At 46.4% G+C, this 18,759-nt stretch overlaps 5 protein-coding genes across 5 annotated transcripts; 3 read left to right on the top strand and 2 right to left on the bottom strand.

The window, feature by feature from the left end:
• Positions 1–501: 501 nt before the first annotated feature.
• On the top strand, positions 502–1,251 carry FOMMEDRAFT_159784 (uncharacterized protein; the record flags this gene model as incomplete). Its single annotated transcript, XM_007269541.1, has 3 exons — positions 502–822; positions 875–1,143; positions 1,197–1,251. The coding sequence occupies 3 exons, from the start codon at positions 502–504 to the stop codon at positions 1,249–1,251; spliced, it is 645 nt and encodes a 214-aa protein (XP_007269603.1).
• A 627-nt stretch (positions 1,252–1,878) lies between these two features.
• Positions 1,879–2,100, bottom strand: FOMMEDRAFT_159783 (uncharacterized protein; the record flags this gene model as incomplete). Its single annotated transcript, XM_007269540.1, has 2 exons — positions 1,879–1,924; positions 1,988–2,100. 2 exons carry the CDS (start codon positions 2,098–2,100, stop codon positions 1,879–1,881), a joined length of 159 nt encoding a protein of 52 aa, XP_007269602.1.
• Positions 2,101–2,764: 664 nt separating this feature from the next.
• Positions 2,765–5,056, top strand: FOMMEDRAFT_159782 (uncharacterized protein; the record flags this gene model as incomplete). The annotated part of the gene is made up of 7 exons (XM_007269539.1): positions 2,765–2,809; positions 2,876–3,214; positions 3,267–3,566; positions 3,635–3,660; positions 3,783–3,942; positions 4,014–4,145; positions 4,211–5,056. 7 exons carry the CDS (start codon positions 2,765–2,767, stop codon positions 5,054–5,056), a joined length of 1,848 nt encoding a protein of 615 aa, XP_007269601.1.
• A 647-nt stretch (positions 5,057–5,703) lies between these two features.
• On the bottom strand, positions 5,704–8,246 carry FOMMEDRAFT_159781 (uncharacterized protein; the record flags this gene model as incomplete). Its single annotated transcript, XM_007269538.1, has 8 exons — positions 5,704–5,824; positions 5,892–6,035; positions 6,090–6,160; positions 6,225–6,366; positions 6,451–7,016; positions 7,075–7,309; positions 7,371–7,648; positions 7,707–8,246. The coding sequence occupies 8 exons, from the start codon at positions 8,244–8,246 to the stop codon at positions 5,704–5,706; spliced, it is 2,097 nt and encodes a 698-aa protein (XP_007269600.1).
• Positions 8,247–10,304: 2,058 nt separating this feature from the next.
• FOMMEDRAFT_91980 (P-loop containing nucleoside triphosphate hydrolase protein) lies at positions 10,305–18,684 on the top strand (the record flags this gene model as incomplete). The annotated part of the gene is made up of 26 exons (XM_007269537.1): positions 10,305–10,832; positions 10,888–10,926; positions 11,029–11,142; positions 11,196–11,245; positions 11,306–11,467; positions 11,521–12,063; positions 12,116–12,979; positions 13,032–13,050; positions 13,106–14,147; positions 14,291–14,500; positions 14,556–14,697; positions 14,750–14,900; positions 14,958–14,995; positions 15,054–15,252; positions 15,322–15,366; positions 15,422–15,523; positions 15,572–15,590; positions 15,642–15,848; positions 15,908–15,966; positions 16,020–16,192; positions 16,240–16,653; positions 16,710–16,749; positions 16,800–16,869; positions 16,923–18,353; positions 18,407–18,462; positions 18,535–18,684. 26 exons carry the CDS (start codon positions 10,305–10,307, stop codon positions 18,682–18,684), a joined length of 6,867 nt encoding a protein of 2,288 aa, XP_007269599.1.
• Positions 18,685–18,759: the final 75 nt, after the last annotated feature.

Genomic DNA, 18,759 nt, shown 5'->3' with positions numbered 1-18,759 from the left:
GGTACTCAATTATGTAAGCACTTCGATATACAGTTTAAAAGTAAAACTAAATTATATTATAAGTCTAACAGGGTGATTGTTAACAATATTAATATATATAATTGCATATTATCTTACTAAAAGTATTATAATCAACTTACAAGCACAATACAATATTTTTATAACTATTATAATCTATCAACTATTATTGTAGATATCTTATAATATAATTTTAACAGATTATAATAAGAGTTGAGTACTTGTACCTCACATGTAATGTTGTAATAATACTATTAGTAAGCTTACTTGCTCTAAAACATGTTTGTAGTTTAATAGAAACTTTGTATATTTCTTACATTTATATACAAGCATTATAATTACATTACAAGTAAAATATAAGTATTATTTTAGAATGTAATGCTTATGAAATAATTTTATTAGTTTACTTTTGCTATTATTAAATACATTTGTTGCGACTTTTTCGTGATGCCGAAGTGCTATTTTAATCTGTTTTCTAAACTGATGAGACGTGCTAGAGGGGCATTCTGGCCGGTAACCGACCACAGGGCACTTTCAACGCTTATCCTCGGTTCTCTTCTGGAGAAAATTGACTTGAAAAGCTTAAGCGATAAGTATCGGGACTATATCTTGGAGCGTGTTCTCACGGATGGTGCACCTGTTGCAACGGTTGTCGATGAGCTCCATGAAAGAGTACAGAAGGAAGGCTTGCGAGTCATGTCCGTCAAGGCTAGCAATCCTTATAATACCAGCCCCGAAATGTTTCGTAACCATCAGACTTTTATGAGTAAAACTACTCTTAAGGATGCAAGGGAATCTTTGCAGGTACGCATTTTCTGTGCCTCATATCACAACATTTTACAGACATCTTCCTTAGACTTCTTCGACTCCTCACATGAACGAAGGGGCTAGACAGAGAATTGAGGTGAAACAAAACGCGCTTGACGAGCTTAACGACTTCCAAATAGCCGAGGTTCGCCTTGTCAACCGTGGGGATAAGACAATTGTTATGCAGCACTTCAACGACAAGCTGAAGCCAGACATCGAGAGGACTATCCCAGGAGGATTTGTTCTTCCTGCTCACTTCAAAATTAATGTTGCACATAACTTCATATTTAAAAGTGGTACCACAACCCAGGTGCTCAGGTCAGAAGTGCCACTATCTTTTGTGGAACATATCTGACTCACCGTTGTTATAGTCGAACATTTGATAAGATGAACGATGAGATCCTAGTGCATTCGATGTTTCCATAATTGAAGGACTATCTTCCAGTAAGTGTATCTTCTATTTTGACAAAATATTCCCTAGCACACCTTTTCCATGTGTCATTTTATTCTCTTCTTCAATGGCACTGACTAGTCCGTCTGAGATAGCTTTGACACTCGAGTAAAAGTGTTGGACTGTTACCTGGTATTTAAACAAGCATTATCAATCCATATGATACATTTGACTCGCACATACCTATTGACAAAAGTTATTCTATAACAAAAATAAGAGAAGTCCAAAGGGAAATGGAGATGAAATAAGCTCACCTCGGTCAATATGCTGCATGTATTTGACTGTAGTGGTATATGCAGACCACCAAACGCGGAGATGACTAATTCTAATGCCATAATAAGTGTGCTAATACGGTCAAGTGCCTCCTTATGGCTGCCTACCACTGACCAGCACGACAGGGATCCGCGAAGGACTCACTCAGCGTATCCCACGTCAAGTTCTGCGCTGTTACCGGGCATTGCTGTTCATCGAGGCGGCGCCCACAGAAGTGTAACTACACTATTTCCGGATTGAATCCTTGTCTAGACTTTGGACGACTTGCGCGAAAAAGTGATGCGTACTTACGAATATGATCCAGGAAGCACGGACTGAAGATATCGTCGCTATGCCAACTGCCCGCCGACACCGACGCCCAACGCGGAAGCACGCCTTGAAATGACAATGACTCTTGAACTGGCCTATAGACGAGCTTTGCCTTTTGCCTTGACTCACACGTCAATCAACCATTTTTTCTCCTCGCTGCCTGAACTGCTTGCCTTTATCCGACTTGGTCCCACGGCCTTCCAAACGTAGCGAAATGAACGCAATGTACTCTTGCGAGACATTCCCGCATCCAGTGGAGTTCCGTTGCAATAGGGTGCATAACTCAGTAAATTGAAGTAGGTTCTAAGTGCATTCTAGCATTCGTCGTCTAGACAATTTTGTCGCGGCAAGTCCTTTTTGTTGATTAGCTTTTGGCTTGTGTAAGTTACCACTCAATGGCCAACGATTAAGAGAGTGAAGTTCCATTTCTGCAAGCTATAACTCGGTTGTTGCCTACCCGACGACGTGCTCCACGGAACGAATGCTTTAATGACATGGATGAAAATGACAACCGAGCAAAACAAGGAAAACCTAAATTAAGTAGTCTTGGCTCTTTGTTTTGTTACTAGCCGAGGCCACGTGGTCGGGTTCCAGGACAGGCCGGACGAATCAGGGATCAGGAATCAAGAGTGTCTATCCACCCGCCCATATCATGGCCTCTGGACTCGTTTCTGTTCCCTCTTCCCACCTTCTTGTTCTTCCCCTCTCTCTTTGTTTTCAGCCACGACAGCGCCATTGTTGCGCAGGGCAGCTTGACGCTCGCCTCAAACTCGCCGGCCTCGAGTCTTCACTCGTTCCTTCTCTTCGTCTCGGCCGAGCCGACTTCAGCTGGTCTTCTCTTTTGTACCCTTTGTATAAACCCCACTTCTCGAGCAGTCATTTAGTCAAGAAATAGGTATACGAAACATGGTCAGCGTTGCAAATAGGATCCTCATATGGTTCAAGTCTGCGGTGAGCATATTCTACATGACACTGCCATGCTATGTGCTGATCCTCTGTCCGGTATCGCCACTCCAGTACATTCGTATAACCCTTACAAAGACCTCAATCGCATTCTTCCTCTTCACTTTTGCGTACTGCTTTGCCCATGCACTCATACAATCCCTCCTGTTCGAGCTTGACTCCGACTCCAACTCACTCACGTCGAGGATAATCTCAACTGCTCAAGTACCCACAAACGAATTTGCTTGGCTGAGTCAGGACCATAGCCCGACTACAGACTCGACTGTGTATACTCTAAAGATTTGCAATGCAATTCCATTCGAGAAGAGCGAAGAGGAGGATCCGTGCCACGTCGTATTTCAGACCGATAACCCTGGTGCTGAATCTGTTCCGAGCGGCCTCAGACGCCGGCAGGTGAGGTGCTTCCTTCCCCGTTCTTATGGAGATGTTAAGATTTCCATGTCAGAATGACTCATCAAACTCAGACGCGACGTCATCTCAAGACGCTTCAGGGTTTGGTTCTGGAGGAAACTTCACCTCGAACATCAGCGAAGCTGCTATATCAGCAGTCTTTGATCCCGTCTCGAATAACGTCTCAAGTATCGATCTTACTTTCCCTGGTATCAATGCCGGGGAGCCGATGACGTTGGACGCTGTATGTACAAGGAATATGCTGTATGCGGATCAGGTCCTCAGAAACTCGAAGAGGGAAGAGATTGCCCTTATTGGTTCGGAATTTTGGCTGCTTTGGACATCGGTGATTGCTGTGCGCATTCCATCTAACGATCGTCACCACCTGGTCTAGAAACTGACGTCGATTATCCTTACATACAGCTACTGTATGGATCCATCGCACACCTGTATGTGCTATCGTTATTTATCATTCATAAAACTTCACTGATGAGATTCTGTGATGCACTGCCCTCGCCTTCTCAACTACGAACCGAACCCGTCGCCTCATGAACAATCTTGACATGTCAAGGTACTCTGCCTTGGCGTTCCGTGTCCTGTCAGTCGGGTGGTCAGCGTACTCAATCTGGCGAACCCACGACATCAATAATCGCTTTGACGTTCTTTTGACAGAAGGCCCGTGTGGGGTGGACCTTTTCCCACAATACTTTAGGCAGCGTACTTCAATTCAGGTATGACAGTATATTAATTCAATATTGCAATCATCTGATGAACGCTTGTTGATTGCCTTCCCAATCTTTAGATCGCAGATCTTGCCCTGAACGCTGTTGCGCTGCTGTTGTTATCCTACCTCATTGCACGTCTAGTGCGTACGTACAAGACAAAGATGTTCCGATGCATTGGACCTCCTGATCACGTCGTAAAAATCCACCGCGTGAGTATTTACATTTTCTTAATGCGAATGATCCGTACTCAGCAGGCGCTGTTCATCGCTTTTAGTTCGTCCTAGGGCTGTTCACTTGTCTACAAGTGGCGATCTATTTCCTCATCACGTCCGCAGCACTATGGCTTGATCAACTTCGGAACGGAGCAATTGCGTCTATTTCTTCCCATATGGCACTGTATCTTGCCATCTTCATCTTCATCTTGGTGCTTCTGCTTCCTTGGATTGCAATTGGGTGGCGCTCCGTGCGATATGAGCAGCGCCTCGCTCTCCCAGTGTTCGTCGTCCTCGGACTGATATTCGAAGCTGGCTGGTCGGGAATGTACGATTCGCTCGTATGGCGTTGGACGTGGATACAATGGCCGTTCTTCGCCTCGACTGCAGTTGCAGCGCAGTTCATTCTACTTGCAAGCGTCGTCCTGGGTATCATCTGTCGTATGAACTTCGGCAAAGGTTTGAAGGAATACCTTGAAGCTGCAAGCGTGCTGGAGAAGGATGATTTCGAACCAGATTTCGTCAGTGATAACAAATCGCCATCCCAGAACTCCGCGGATGACGATCGATGGGTGGCAGATATCGAGAAGGCTGCAAAGGAGCGCCTTTCCCAGGCGCTAGACTTTGGCGCGCATCAGCCTGCTCCTCCGGTATCGCCGCCTGCTTATGATACTAAGAGGAGGATGGACGCTCCTTTGGCTCCTGCTCCGGCGATACTCAACCCCATATCACATGTTCATACAACGTCATCTGATATGCAATATGGCGGACGTACGGAACGCCCGCAGAGTTTCACAGGCATGCTTCCATCATTGCCTTCGTTAGGGAAATACGAGCCTTGGCATAATTCACCGGAAGATGATGAAGATGGTGACAACGGCCACCCGGGACCCAGGGGTCGTATCTAAGTGGACCTACCTTTCTTGTTTCTTTTATTTTAGATTGGACGTGTAGCCCTCCCTCATTCCTATGTTTTCTTTCTTCTCCTTGGATTTTTCGTGAACAGTAAAGGTAGTTGTGTAATGCGTCAGGATCGATGTTAGAAGGCGTACCTGTATGAACTTCGTACACTCTTTAGAGGAGCTATCCTTTTTGTGCCGCTTAATTGCTTACTTCCCATAGAGATACTGAAGGCACAATACGGTATGGTCCTGGTTTAAGGTCTGAAATAAAGTCAAAACAGCACGTGATGAGCTCAAATACACAGCGGCGCGTTGTTTACTTGTATTTACCCAAGCTTGGCAGGATCTCCAAAGAAGATAATGTCCTCAGTGGACGATGTTCGGGATATGTTAATATCATTTGTACATTTCAGTTACAAATTTTAAAAAATTACATCTTAGTAAGGTTATGTATAAAACAAGAGAAGCAACAAGCGTGAAATTGTGAACTTGATCAAAAAAATGGTTGTGAAAGCTTGGGACACTAAGGGACGCATTTATAGAAGTATCAGTACTATTCGTACATCTCTTTCGAAAATCATAACATCAGATATAAGCAAAGTCATAAGCAAAGCAAGAAAACGTGAGGCGTTAACCGGTGTGCTTGTAGATTATTATCGTGGTAGCGTGAGCCTAGGGCGCCAGGGAACGCCTTTGTAGTTAGTCACGGAGATATTATGGTCTCGAACAAGTGTATCAATGCATTTTGGCCATATACTCTTCCGCAGTTCATTACTAATTTTGAGAAACAGTCAGCCCCGATACCTGGAGATATGGATATAAAGGCGGTTTAATCACGTACTGAGTATATGGCCACTTGAACAGCGAGCGAATATGAACGTTCTCAAGTTTTCGAGAGTCCTTCGGGATAGATTCTACTTCGGTTCGGAGTCGGGTGAAGACAGGAATGATGTGTGTCTTTTGGTGGATGACCGCTGTTTCGTGGCTGTTAGGCAAAACATGAGTATGCAATAATATGCGTCGAAGATAGTGTGTGCACCTGAAGCAGATTTCGAGTTTCTTCACTTTATTGATGGAAAGGGCTCGGGATAGAATCTCTATGTCAGGGTCCTGCATACAAGGGTAAGACAGTTGTGTTAACATCGTCCCATTGAGCTCAGTTGAACCTGCTTACGACACCGCCGTGCCCGAGAACGAGCGTTTCAACCTGACCATTCTCAAGCACGGATGCAATAACATTATAAACGAAATCAACTTCAGTCCTAGCTCTTTTATAAAGAGATCCTGCCAAGCTCAGTCGCTTTACTGTGCTTAAACTTTAGAAGAAGAGAAATGAGAAAGAAGATATGAGTGCCGAAAGCAGAAGACGGAATTGTGTTAAGTAAGAAAGGTAAGCTTACTTCCACTGCGAGATTAGCTTAAACACTCTGCCGTCCTCATAATCCTGGATTGTGAGCGTGCGAAGGCGCTCGAACTTCACTCCCACACTTGCGTCATCACTAATGCTTGTATTACATTCGTCTCTTTTTAACTCTTCAATCACGGGTATAACTCCACTGCATCGCAGCCAGAGAACCTCCAACGATTGAAACCCCTCAAAGTCATTTGGGACCAAAACCTCTCCCCCACCAATAATTTCGTCATCTGCCCGTGCATCTGAATCGAGGTAGATATCAAACTTCATCAGTGTTCCTCCAAGATAACGTGCAAGTAAGCGGATGTCAGCGGGTCGAGCCGGGATACTCAGTTCAGTGAGGTGCGTCATACTGCATAGTGCGTTGAGGAAGATGTCCCGAGCCTCTTTCTCAGCGCCAATTACTGATCGTGGATAGCTTGTGACGTAGACGCTGCTGATGTAAGGTGGTATTTCGCTGATTGGCTCGCTGAGGAGGTCTTGTAAGAACTGCATCCCGCAATAGAAGTCGGTAATGGAAACTTGTAGAAACTTGAAGGGTCGAGAAAAGGACTGCATGGTGGATACCAGTAAGTAGTAGAACAGTTATCGACAGTAGCGATATACGCACTTTAAAAAGCTTTGAGACGAGCTCGAAGTTACGAATAACAGTTTCAAATGTGTAGAACTGGGTTTCATCCACTCCGTCTGAATACATGTTCTCGTTCATCATATCGAAGGATGAAAGCGCAAGGTGCACGATCCGCTTTAGTATGCTATCTGGGAGTCGGGATGAGCTTTTTGGAAGCTGGAAAACACTCGACAATCCTTCTAAGTTTCCTCTTATGTCCATGAGCTCATTGAAGCTGCAGATTACAGGTTATTAGTCGCTAAACTGAGAAGTCAATAGCCAAGAATAGGACGTACGTATCGATGAAAATGACTCGCTCCTGAGCCCCTGGCTTCCGAGAGATACCGGCTCTGATCTTTCGTTTCATCCTTACAGGACAGTCGACAATACAGATCCGCTCTGCAATGCTTTTGTCGAGAAGCTTGCCAATCAGAGCTGGAATCCCTGTGTTGCGCGAACCGGAGATAGCAATTGAATGCAACCGCGGTGCTTTTATCAAAGCATCTGCGAAATAGCCTGTACGAGGGATAGTAAACACTTTACTGCGCCACTGAACATGCCACTCAAATGATTCCTAATAAGGGAGACTATCAGTCTCATTAGCTAATTTGATGGAGTGAACAGAGACTCACTAGAGACTGGGAATCTATCATCATCCTACATAACGTCTTAACGACTTTGTCCATGGATGAATTCCGAATAATCGTGCTCCCGAGATCATGAAGTACTACTTTGCGTGGGTCGAGGAAGGCAAGCGCCCGGCAAAGATATGAAGGATTAACTGCTCGATATAGAACGAGACTTAAGACCAGAACTTCAACCCTGGGCGTCCGCTCCACGATCTCCTGAATACCTGCGTAGTATGCGCCTTCTTCAATACGGAGATTTCGGACATATAATCCAAGGTCGGGATACGTGACGAGCGTTGAGCGAAGAGAGCAGACTTGCGCAGCAGAGCGCAGCACGACTGTCTGATAGAGCAAAGGCGTCCCAGCCTCGAGCCACGACTTCGACACATGCAAATACTGCGCGGACGATTGTACTTTGTTCCCAAATCGAGTTCGAGGACTTGTGAATGTGGAGTTACTGACTGTAACGAGGAGTTGCAAGACAGAACGGAGTAGCTCAGCGGGAAGGAGTGAGATGGCGGGCTGTAATGTTACTGGAGTCATGCTGCGACTCGGATGCACACAGTCATGTCGTGGCTCGTTGCCCATGCTTTACTTTGCATATAAGACGGCCACCGGCTGCTGGTGGCGCACGGGCAATGTGGCGGATGCTTTTTTGTATCTTGGGGACAATAGTGAACGGTCAAAAACCGACCTTCAGTGGGCGCAGTGTAGAAGAACGAAAGTGAGTCACATCATATGTTTTAAAGGATCGGCGAGAAATCGATATGTTTAGTTAGTTCTCGCAGAATGCTATGGCACAAGAAATAGCTCACAGACTGCGGGATGCTGCAGCGGCCACATTCCATGGCTCCTACTCATTCGCCCGTGGAGTGATAACTACGATTGTTTAGTTTAACTAATCTGAGTATAAATTATGTTGACTCTTCGCTGCAAACCTGTACAAGTTGTACAACATTCGTATCGAAGGAACGCGTTTGAAGAAATAATGTACGCTTGTAATCTAATATGATAGGGCTCATACCTGTCAATCATTCCACATACTTCCTGTGCTCCACACCATTTTGAGTGTCATCATTGGCAACAAAAATTTTGTAGGAAATAATTGGTCGCGAAGCAGGCTCTTAGCCGGTCCAGGGTGCCTTTGAGGGCGAACGCGTCCAGTCACATTCACGTGACACTTGACGGTCACATTCAGTTGGTCACCAGTCGCGTCAATTCCGCATCCAGACCCTGAGTCCCACGGTTCTTTTTTGGTTAGCTTGAATTGGCCACCCACAGTTCAACTTGAATTTCACTAAGTCAAAATAAAGTCCTTTTCTAATAAAATACATGTTCCCCTCCCTAATCCTAGCCAAAACCCATCCTAACACCCAAACCTAACAACCCAACTTATCCCAAACCTAATTGGCCCCCCAAACCCCCCTCCTAACTTCTTAGTCCAAGAGTTGCCGCACTAGTATTATGTAAGTGGCCATTCAGGGTCATCCCAAATTGGGTCGTGAGACTCAGGGTCTGGATGCGGAAAATCAAAGGTTTTGGTCACCTCACTGCGACGACTTTTCTGTCTTATCGTGGGAATTTTCTTGACAGTTGGTAACCCATAACTATATCAGGACATCTGTCTCAATCCTCCTGTGCACACCGTATGAAGCTCCAGTCCGAATCCGCCGAACGCCGTGCTTTAGGTAACTACTATCTACGTTGGGATCATCAAAACGAGGCATTCTGGATTATGAATGTTCCCTAACACTAGAGGATCACTCGACCATATCAGTGAGTCGGAGTAATCGGACCATCTTCCATGCCGCCTGGCAGAACCTCCAACGTCAGGGCCTTAGGAACTGTGCCACCCTGCGCCTTGGAAGCGGAGCAAACAACTTCCAATGTATCTTCGATGTTGCAGCGTGGATGTGTTCATTAGAGGAAGTGCGTCCTGAAAAGGCCTCACGTTTTGTTCAGCACCTCATGTTGTGACATGCGCTGTGTAAAACCTTCAATACATGCAGTATTGACACACCCCTTGTGAGCTGCCTGTGCTCATTCTCCCAGGATATATGGGCACTGCCTGTAAGCTGAAGGAGCAGTACACTTCACTGCAATAAACCAGGAAGCTGTGTTTGGCCCATCAAGAGTGATCCTTGAGGAGGGCAGTGTAAGTAGGCTGGACTCCAGTTACTTTCTTCTGGAAGTACTGGTAAGCTAATTTTAACTGATAACGAGTACCCCAAAGCATGTTGACTCGACGAGTGTGGAAATTGGTACTGTGTGCCTTCTGTGACGTCCATCGCAGCAGTTAAGCGCCAAGATTTAATTGGCCGATTATGGGCGTTTAATTTGGTAGACATCAATTGTGGATGGTCTTGTGAGCTATTCTTCTCGATGGCCGTGTCCATACCTAGCTCATAGCTGTCCGCTTTGGGATCTTTACGAATGTGGTCGTGGCGACCTTGCACATTTCATATATCTTCCTTACGACATGGTCATGCCTTTTCTGATGGTTATACATGAGTTGCGCCTATTTCAACCCCCCATCCCTTTGTCCTTGTTCACCGCGACTCTAACTATCTCGTCCACCACTATTCCTGAGCACTGATTCCGATGCATCAGTCTCGAAAGAAACCCTGTAATTTTTTCAACAAGCCAGGAGGCTGCAGGAGAGGAGATCGATGCTCGTTTGATCACACAAAACCTCTATCAGAACGTGGTAATCAAGGGTCATCGTCAGAAAGCCACTCTGTAAAGCAGCAGGTGCCGAGGGCTCCTCCGGGTATCTGTGACTTCTACTGGTCAACAGGCTCTTGCAAGAGAGCATTCGAATGCAAGTATCGCCATGTCCTATCTCCCACCACATCGCGTGGGAAGAGCGACGCTGGTGAAAACAGTAGTAACACGGGCTCTTCCTCACTGATAGATGCCCTCGCACCGTTTCTCACCCCGTCCGGGCTGTCTGATATGACTGGGACGGGTGGTGATGCGTTCCACGACTCCTCCGACTCTCTCGACCCTCAGCAAACGCAGGGCTATTTAGTGAAGTTTTTACGGGACAATTATCGCTTCCGCTCTCCAGCGGAAATGTGTTCCTTCGCAAAGCTTTTGGCTAACGCGTCGTCAACAAATAAGTCTTGGGTACGCCTCTACTGGACAATACTGGCTACATACTGACAATACTGTCCAATTGTAGACTAACGAGGAAGGCCAGGTATTTCCCACCAGCAGATCTGTTGCATGTATTCTCACTATTTTTCACAGTTACTTCTCATAGCTATAGCAGCAGTTCGTTTCTTCGCCTCGACCGTGTCGGAAAGTACTGAAACGATTGTAGGACAACGGTCGGCTTCGTTTAACCGAGGTCTTGTGCTACACCAATGTGTCGGCAATTGTTCGATATGATCCTAAGGTACTATCGTTTCAGCGCGGATACCTACCACTTTTCCAGGTACGCGATTGTGTATGATTATAATATTCCTTTTACTTATTTTGCTAATGCAGTATCTGTCCTCAAAATACGTGATAAAGAGTACACTTGTTCATTTCGTGAAGTGATTTTTTCCTTTTCATCTTATTCCTTGGTGGCAAGCCTCTGATAATTTGCAATATAGTTCACTTTACGCATTGTTAGATAACAATCTCGATTGTATCGTATCGAATTTAGACGGGTGTTTGGGCGCCGTCGTGAATTCACGGACGTTTGGAGAGACGTCTTCCTCATCTGAACCATCTGGTGCTGTTGTGTTTGGGCCTATCGTTACAGTCGTCTATGAGTAAGCGTTCTAATGTCGAACGAGGAAAAAAATCTGACGTCTTTCAACTTCAGATACCTTTCACGCTTTAAGAACGCGCTGGCGACACATAAAGACTTAGGACAATTTGTTTCGAAACTCGGTCACTGGGTCGAAGAATGGGCCAACGACATCTGCTCTACCGCTCCAAAATTTCGTGACCTCCTTACCACTCCAGAGAGAAAACATGCTAGAGAGCTCGTCGTTGATCACATTAAGGATCGCATGCAGCGTGTTACTAGCATAGTTGAGCGGGAACAGGCCGGAATCGATCGCTCCGCTGTACGGAGGGTACAGCACAACGCTGAAACTGCTTCAAAAGTCGCTTCAACGGCACTCCTGCATGCGCTTGAAAATTACTACGAAGGGCCTGGAGAGGAGAGGAGAGACGGTCCACGCCACGATAATGATCACGTCGAGATTAGTTCCATCCAAATTGCACCGACTGACGGGGAATTAACTTGCCGCCTTGTACCATTCTTGCCTGCAAACATTCCAAATGCGCCACACCCATTCCCAGACGGCAGCATGCAGAGGCTCCTTGATATCCAGTTTCGCCTTTTGCGGGAGGAACTGCTGTACGAATTTTCATTCTGTTCCATTTCTTCTGTCCTTGACATGTATTTTCAGTGCTCCGTTACGAACCTCTATGCAGGTTGTGTTGGACGACATGGCGGCACCGTCGTCACGTAAAACGCAACTTAGTGAGCTGATGAAAAAGAAGGGTGGGCGGTATAACTATCAGGATCAACAAGATTCAGTACTGTTCAACGTATACACTGGCATTAGATTCTCAAAGATAGATATGGATTCGCGACGGGGGTTGGTAGTGGAGCTACAACTAGATACTCCGCCTGGTAGCGCACGATCCGACAAGGCCAGCGTACGAACGGCGTATTGGTCAAACGGGAAACGACTGATGCAGGGTGGCCTGGTTGCTGTAATGTGGAAACGCAGCGGACGTGTGGATGTACATCTCGGGATTCTTTGCAGCAGTAGTGAAGGGCTTGCAGATGCAGCAAGGGCCAGCAAGAATGTGCTGCGTGTTCGCGTGCAGTTCTTTGATGTACTGGTCAACATCAAGGTCCTTGAGCACATCCGAAGCAATGCTAGTAGGAATGAATCCGGTGAAGAAAAGTTGATGGTTGAGTCGTCTGTTATGTTCGAGGCAGTTCGGCCCTTCCTCGAGTCTTTAAAACGAGTACCGGAGACCATCCCTTTTGAGAGGTATCTACCGCTTCATTCACCAGCTATTTTATCGAACTTGCAGATCAGTCCTCCTGCATATTCAAAAACACCGGGCTTCGCGTTTGATTTGACGAGTCTTCTCCGTACGGATGACGAACTAGGGCCTGATACACTCCAACTGTTGACAACAGATCCTCCCTCTGTTGCCAACGCACGCGCTCTACTTTCTGAGAGGAGCCGACTGGATCCAAGTCAAGCTGAGGCTCTTGTTGACACGCTTACACGAGAGATAGCTCTTATCCAAGGGTAGGCAATGCAGTGATTAAAGAGGCTTTATGCTAACGCATTCTCTGTATAGGCCTCCGGGAACAGGAAAGGTATGGCACCTGCTTAAATAAATTTGCAGAACTAACTTTTTTCTGCCATTTGCAGACGTTCATGGGTGTCGAGCTCATTCGTGTGCTGGTCGAGAATAATATTGGCCCTATACTACTAATTGCATTCACAAACCATGCTTTAGACCATATGCTTAGTTCAATCGTCAACTCCGGTATCACTAACGACATAGTCCGCTTAGGAGGACGATCTGCGGACGAGATGATCAAGAGTTATTCGATTGAAGAACTCGAGAAAGCGTCGGGTCGCTCTTATCTTGACCGGGCTATGAAAAGCGAGTACCGTGCAATCAAGGAGACGGAGGAAGAAATCATGAAATTGTTGAAGCGTGTCATCGAGAGACATGTCCCATCCCATATACTTTTGAACCATATCAGCATACCGTACCCGGATCACGCCTTGTGTCTTGAAAACCCCCCTGCATGGATCAATCAGCTCCATTCCATGCAAAATGACGCTGGTAGCACTACGGATTACGCGGAATGGGAGATCGCGGGCGGAAAAGGGTTTAGACAGGGCATGGATACCTCACTTTACGCGTTTTGGAAGACAGCGGGGGACTTGGAATTCCTTCGTGCAATCCGAATGCAGAAGAAACCTTCTAAAGGGACGGATCCTACGAGCAACCGCTACGCAAATCTTCTTGCCGACAATGATGAAGACGATGATGAAGACGATGAACAAACACTGATATTTTCGGAAGTGGAAAGCGTATCGACGGCGCCAATGGAGTATGGTTCGCAGAGTGACACTCAAGCTTCTGGCGAGGAGGTGCCGCAGGTAGTATCAGATTACTCGAATGCGGAAGTGTTCCTGCTCTCCAACGGAATATCAGACATCCCTGTGGAACCGGTTTCTGATCGAACTGTAGAGATGCTCCTTCAGGAGGACCCGTGCAATATGTGGAGCTATTCCATTTCGGAAAGGGCGCGACTTGATGATTACTGGGGCATGGAATATCGGGAGTTGTCGTATCGGTCGCAGAAGCAGCGTTTTGAGGCGTTGGTCGAGAAACATTCGGAGCTCAGGGAGAGGCAACGTTGCAGAAATGAGGAGGTGAGTTGTCTGCTTCCAGTAAGTATGTTAATTGACACACTCGCGTCAGATCCGCCTAAACATCATGCGGAATAGGAAGTTGGTTGGTTGTACGACGACAGGCTAGCAGACCAATCACCATTCTATATTCGCCCATGCTGATTATGAATCTCAGGTGCTGCAAAGCTGATATCTCTGCTGAAGGTATGTTATGCCACCAATGCGTTTCTCTGTTTCTAATGCACTATTTTAAGGGCCTTGGGCCTCGGGTAATGTTAGTAGAGGAAGCAGGACAAGTATTAGAATCCCATGTTCTCGCAGGCCTGGTCGATTCTGTTAATCATCTAATACTCATCGGCGATCCTCTGCAGCTGCGGCCGACTCTTAATAACTACGGTACGGACGGCCATCTTCTGAATATATTTTGTAGATCTGAGCGTTTTCGCACCAGCTCTATCGATGGACAACCCCAGAGGAAAGGACTTGTATCGGTTCGACATGTCGTTAATGGAGCGACTATCCTCCAATGGATTTCCAATGTCGCAACTGAATGAGCAGCGGAGAATGCGTCCAAGTGTATCATCTCTAATACGGTGTGGTTTTCGAATACATTATGCTAATTAAACCATCTCACGTACTGGTTAGGGATACTTTATATCCTAAACTCAAAGATCATGAAGTCGTCTATAAATACGCACCCGTCCGTGGTATGGATAAGGACGTGTTTTTCTTATCTCATGGGAACAAGGAGCATGGTGGCGGTGATGACTCTGTCTCAAAACATAATCCGTATGAGGTAACTACAACCCCAATGTTTAAATAATATTGTCGTGTACTGACTACAGTGATAAAGGTGCTGATGATCAAGGATCTTGTAAAATACCTACTCCGGTAGAAGCAGTTTCACTTTGTTTAAAAGTCAATGCTAATATGACGCTTTACACGATAGTCAAGGGTCTTACTCGGCCGATGGGAGTATTGTTGTGCTCTGTGCATATCTGGGCCAACTTGCTAAGGTCAGGGACGCTTTGAAAGGAGAGATGACAGTTGTTATAGATGAGCGCGACCAGGACGCTTTGGCAAAGCATGAAGGAGAGCCTGATGTGGATGAAACGATTTCCGTCGAGCGTGTACACATCACTCAACGCGTGAGGTTTCAGTTTACTTAATTACAGTTGAAAAGGTCTGACCAGCGATTGTTGGTTGCATATCTTTAGGTTAGAATACGTTCTGTTGATAACTATCAGGGAGAGGAAGCCGACGTAAGTGTACTTAGTATTTATTTCAAGACGAGCAATTCCCGAGATGTCAACCTAGATTGTAATTCTATCCCTTGTAAGAAACTCTGGTGGAGGGCATGAAAGCAACGTCCATGACATTGTTTCTCGCAAAGCGAATGCGAATATTGGTTTCCTCAGGGTGAGTTTATGTTACATTACTGTTTTCGTTTTACTGACTAGATATTAGTCTAAGAATCGGACAAATGGTGATCGTTATGTGGTTGTAACTCGTCTAACTTACTAACTCGTCTGCTCAGTCGCCCTTTCGCGTGCTCGACAAGGTCTATATATTCTCGGCAATGCCTCCGATCTGGCTTCGCGTAGCTCGATGTGGTCGTCAGTTATTAGTCAGTTGGAAGAGGCAGCTGCGATCGGAGAAGCGATCCCAATACGTTGTCACCGTCACCCCGATGATTTGAGATACATCTCAAAGCCGGGGGAGCTCCCGAAATTGTCTCCCGATGGTATGTCACTCGATTTTGAATATTGACTATATGAAGTCGATCCTTAGCTTGATCTCTAGGTGGGTGCTTACGAAGCTGCGGGGAGAGACTCGAATGTGGGCACACTTGTCCATATAAGGTAGGACGAAGCCCAGGGATAACTTAATTCAGGTATTCTTATCACTTGTATAGTGTCATTCGGACGATCCGAATCATCGCAATGTGTTCTGCACTCAGCCGTGTCCAAAGCTGTGCTCCAAAGGGCACCCGTGCCGCAGGCAATGTGGTGAACCGTGTGGAAAATGCGTTCATCCAAGCCGTGATGTCGCACTTCCTTGCGGCCATGTTCACAAAACCGTGCTATGGTGAGATAAAATTCAGTATTTATCGATCGCGACTGACTCCGAGACAGCCATCAAATGGACGACTTGGCTGAGATCAAATGCATGGTGAAGGTCGTGCGAGACCTCCCGACGTGCGAACACAGCGTCGGGATGCCTTGTAGCTCTGATGTGAAGGAAATCAAATGCCAGGCCCTTTGCGACGGAAAACTGCCTTGTTGCGGGAACCTGTGCAAAGCGAAATGTCACGCATGCCAAGATCCTCCTGAAGATGATGCACGTCTTCAAGTCCGGTCACGTACCCGACATTGCTCTCATGAATGTGGAAGGCCGCTGTACTGTGAACACACGTGCCGAGGTACCTGTTCTGCTGATCACAGGTGCCTGGACAAGTGTAAGGAGAAGTGCAGACAGTCGTGTGCTCATGCTCAGTGTCGATTGCCGTGTTCGAAACCCTGTGCTCCTTGCCAAGAGCCTTGTACATGGTCAGTCGTACAGATCCATGTTATGAACCTCTTTTTAAATAACAGTGTCTCGACAGGTCGTGTCCGCATCACTCCTGCCCGGTCCCTTGCGGCTCGGTAAGAAACCAGAACAAGGGTTACTACGTATCGGATCTAATATATTCTAGATGTGTGCACGTGTGCCCTGCGATTTGCGCTGCACAAACTTACTATCGTGCGGGCATCAATGTCCTTCTGGTATGTGCTATCAACTCTTTGGCGTGCTTAATTTTCTCAAGTACGAGTCATAGTCTGCGGAGAGAATTGCGCTGACCAATTATGTCTCGAATGTTCGCCAAAAGACAAGCTCACCTCGATAGCGGACTTCATAATGCAGCGATCACTCAGTGAACTGGACCCATCAAGAGGAACAATCGACGAACTCGTCATTACGCTGGCTAACTGTAAACATGCGTTTACGGTTGAGACACTGGATGGCCATTGTAGCCTTCACGATTATTACGTGCACGTTGAAGGTTCTTGGAAAGGTTTGAAGGCACCTGAAACGGGGTTCAAAGTACCACCAACTTGCCCGACCTGCCGCTCTGCGATACGTTCTCCGCGATACGGCCGAGTCTATAAGCGTGCAGACCTCGATATCCTTGAGAGAAATGTTACATCTGAACTGTCTACTTCGCTTCAAACGGCCTCTGTCAACCTCGATTCCATCGATAGCGCAGCGCTTCGTCGTACACTCCGGGATGCATTTTGTGATCTCGCTTTCGGCGCGCCACCCACCTCGGACGATGAGATTCAATCAAAGAAAAAGGCTAGGATGAAGGTTCTTAACTGTAACGGCGAGAATCCTGTCGCATGGGAGCACATAAACCCCCGGGGTCAGCTACACGAAGTCAAACCGGATATTGCGCAACGCTGGACAAAAGAAGTAAAGCATATCGGAGCTGTCTACCAAGCCGCGATCAAGGTTGCTTCTACTCGTTCAGCTCACTCGAAGGCATGGGAATCGGCATTTTCTAGTTTGTATCGACAAGAAATCGATGATGCTGTTGAAGATCCGACTAGAGCCCCACGTCATCCGAAAGAATATGCTATGCGTATGGCAAATATGAAAGTTGGACAACCCAAACCTCGTGCAGATAAGCGCTTCTGCGTCGAAGCCATTTGGCTTACATTACGCATTCGCCTCCTTCTCGTGGATGTTGCTTCGGAGTGGCTAACGCCTGTCAACACTCGTCTCGACCAGCATTTCACGTCGTTTAAAGAATCGTGGATCAAATTCATCAAGTTCGTTCTCGAAACTTGCGAGCGCGATGCAAGGGTCGCTATGCGTATCGCAACAGCATCCGAAAGCATTAAACAAGCTTTGCGGTCAAAGGTGTTTGCTCTTAATTCGAGGTTTGAGGCCTTCAAGTTCAATTTCCGTTTCGCGCACGAAGCGAAATTGACAGCAGAGTCTCGTGAGGAACTCGCTGAACAAATTTGCAAGGAACTTGCCTCCGTAGACAAAGCTCTGGCTTGGGGACAGGTCCTTCTTCGTATGTCAAGAAGCGCTAAAGTCATTGCCTCAGATTTTGCTAGTCTCTTCTACGAACCAATTAATGCAATACGTGAAGAATGGATGAACTTGGAGCGTTCAATCCGCATGGACACCGTCTACAACCCAGTGTCATACGAGGAGAAGAAGCAAATCGTAGCTGCCCTGAGGGGAAATTGGGACTTCAGTAAGTAGACTTAATATATTGCTGGTTGACCAAAACTAACACATTTTCCAAAGCCCATTCGGGACACTTTTACCAGTGTCCTAACGGACATTCGTTCATCATAACAGAGGTGAGTTATTAATTGAGCTAAGTTTATAACATACAACCAATTTCCGAAAAAAACAATCCGCTCTAATTACAGTGCGGAGGTGCCATGCAGACTGCCTCATGCCCTGAGTGTGGCGAAGCCATTGGTGGTTCAAATTACAACCTTATCTCGAGCAATAGACGTGATACTGAGCTTGAGGCAATCGCTCGCGAACACGGTGCCCAGGCAAGCCCATGGCCATAGGGACCGTGATCGTCTAGTTATTGTCATTGCATTTCATTGAGTATTTTATTCTGTGCGTACAGTCAATAGAACGAC

This window comes from Fomitiporia mediterranea, assembly GCF_000271605.1.
Source record: "Fomitiporia mediterranea MF3/22 unplaced genomic scaffold FOMMEscaffold_10, whole genome shotgun sequence".
NCBI classification, from domain to species: Eukaryota; Fungi; Basidiomycota; class Agaricomycetes; order Hymenochaetales; family Hymenochaetaceae; genus Fomitiporia; species Fomitiporia mediterranea.
This window is presented reverse-complemented; position numbering and strand designations above follow the sequence as displayed.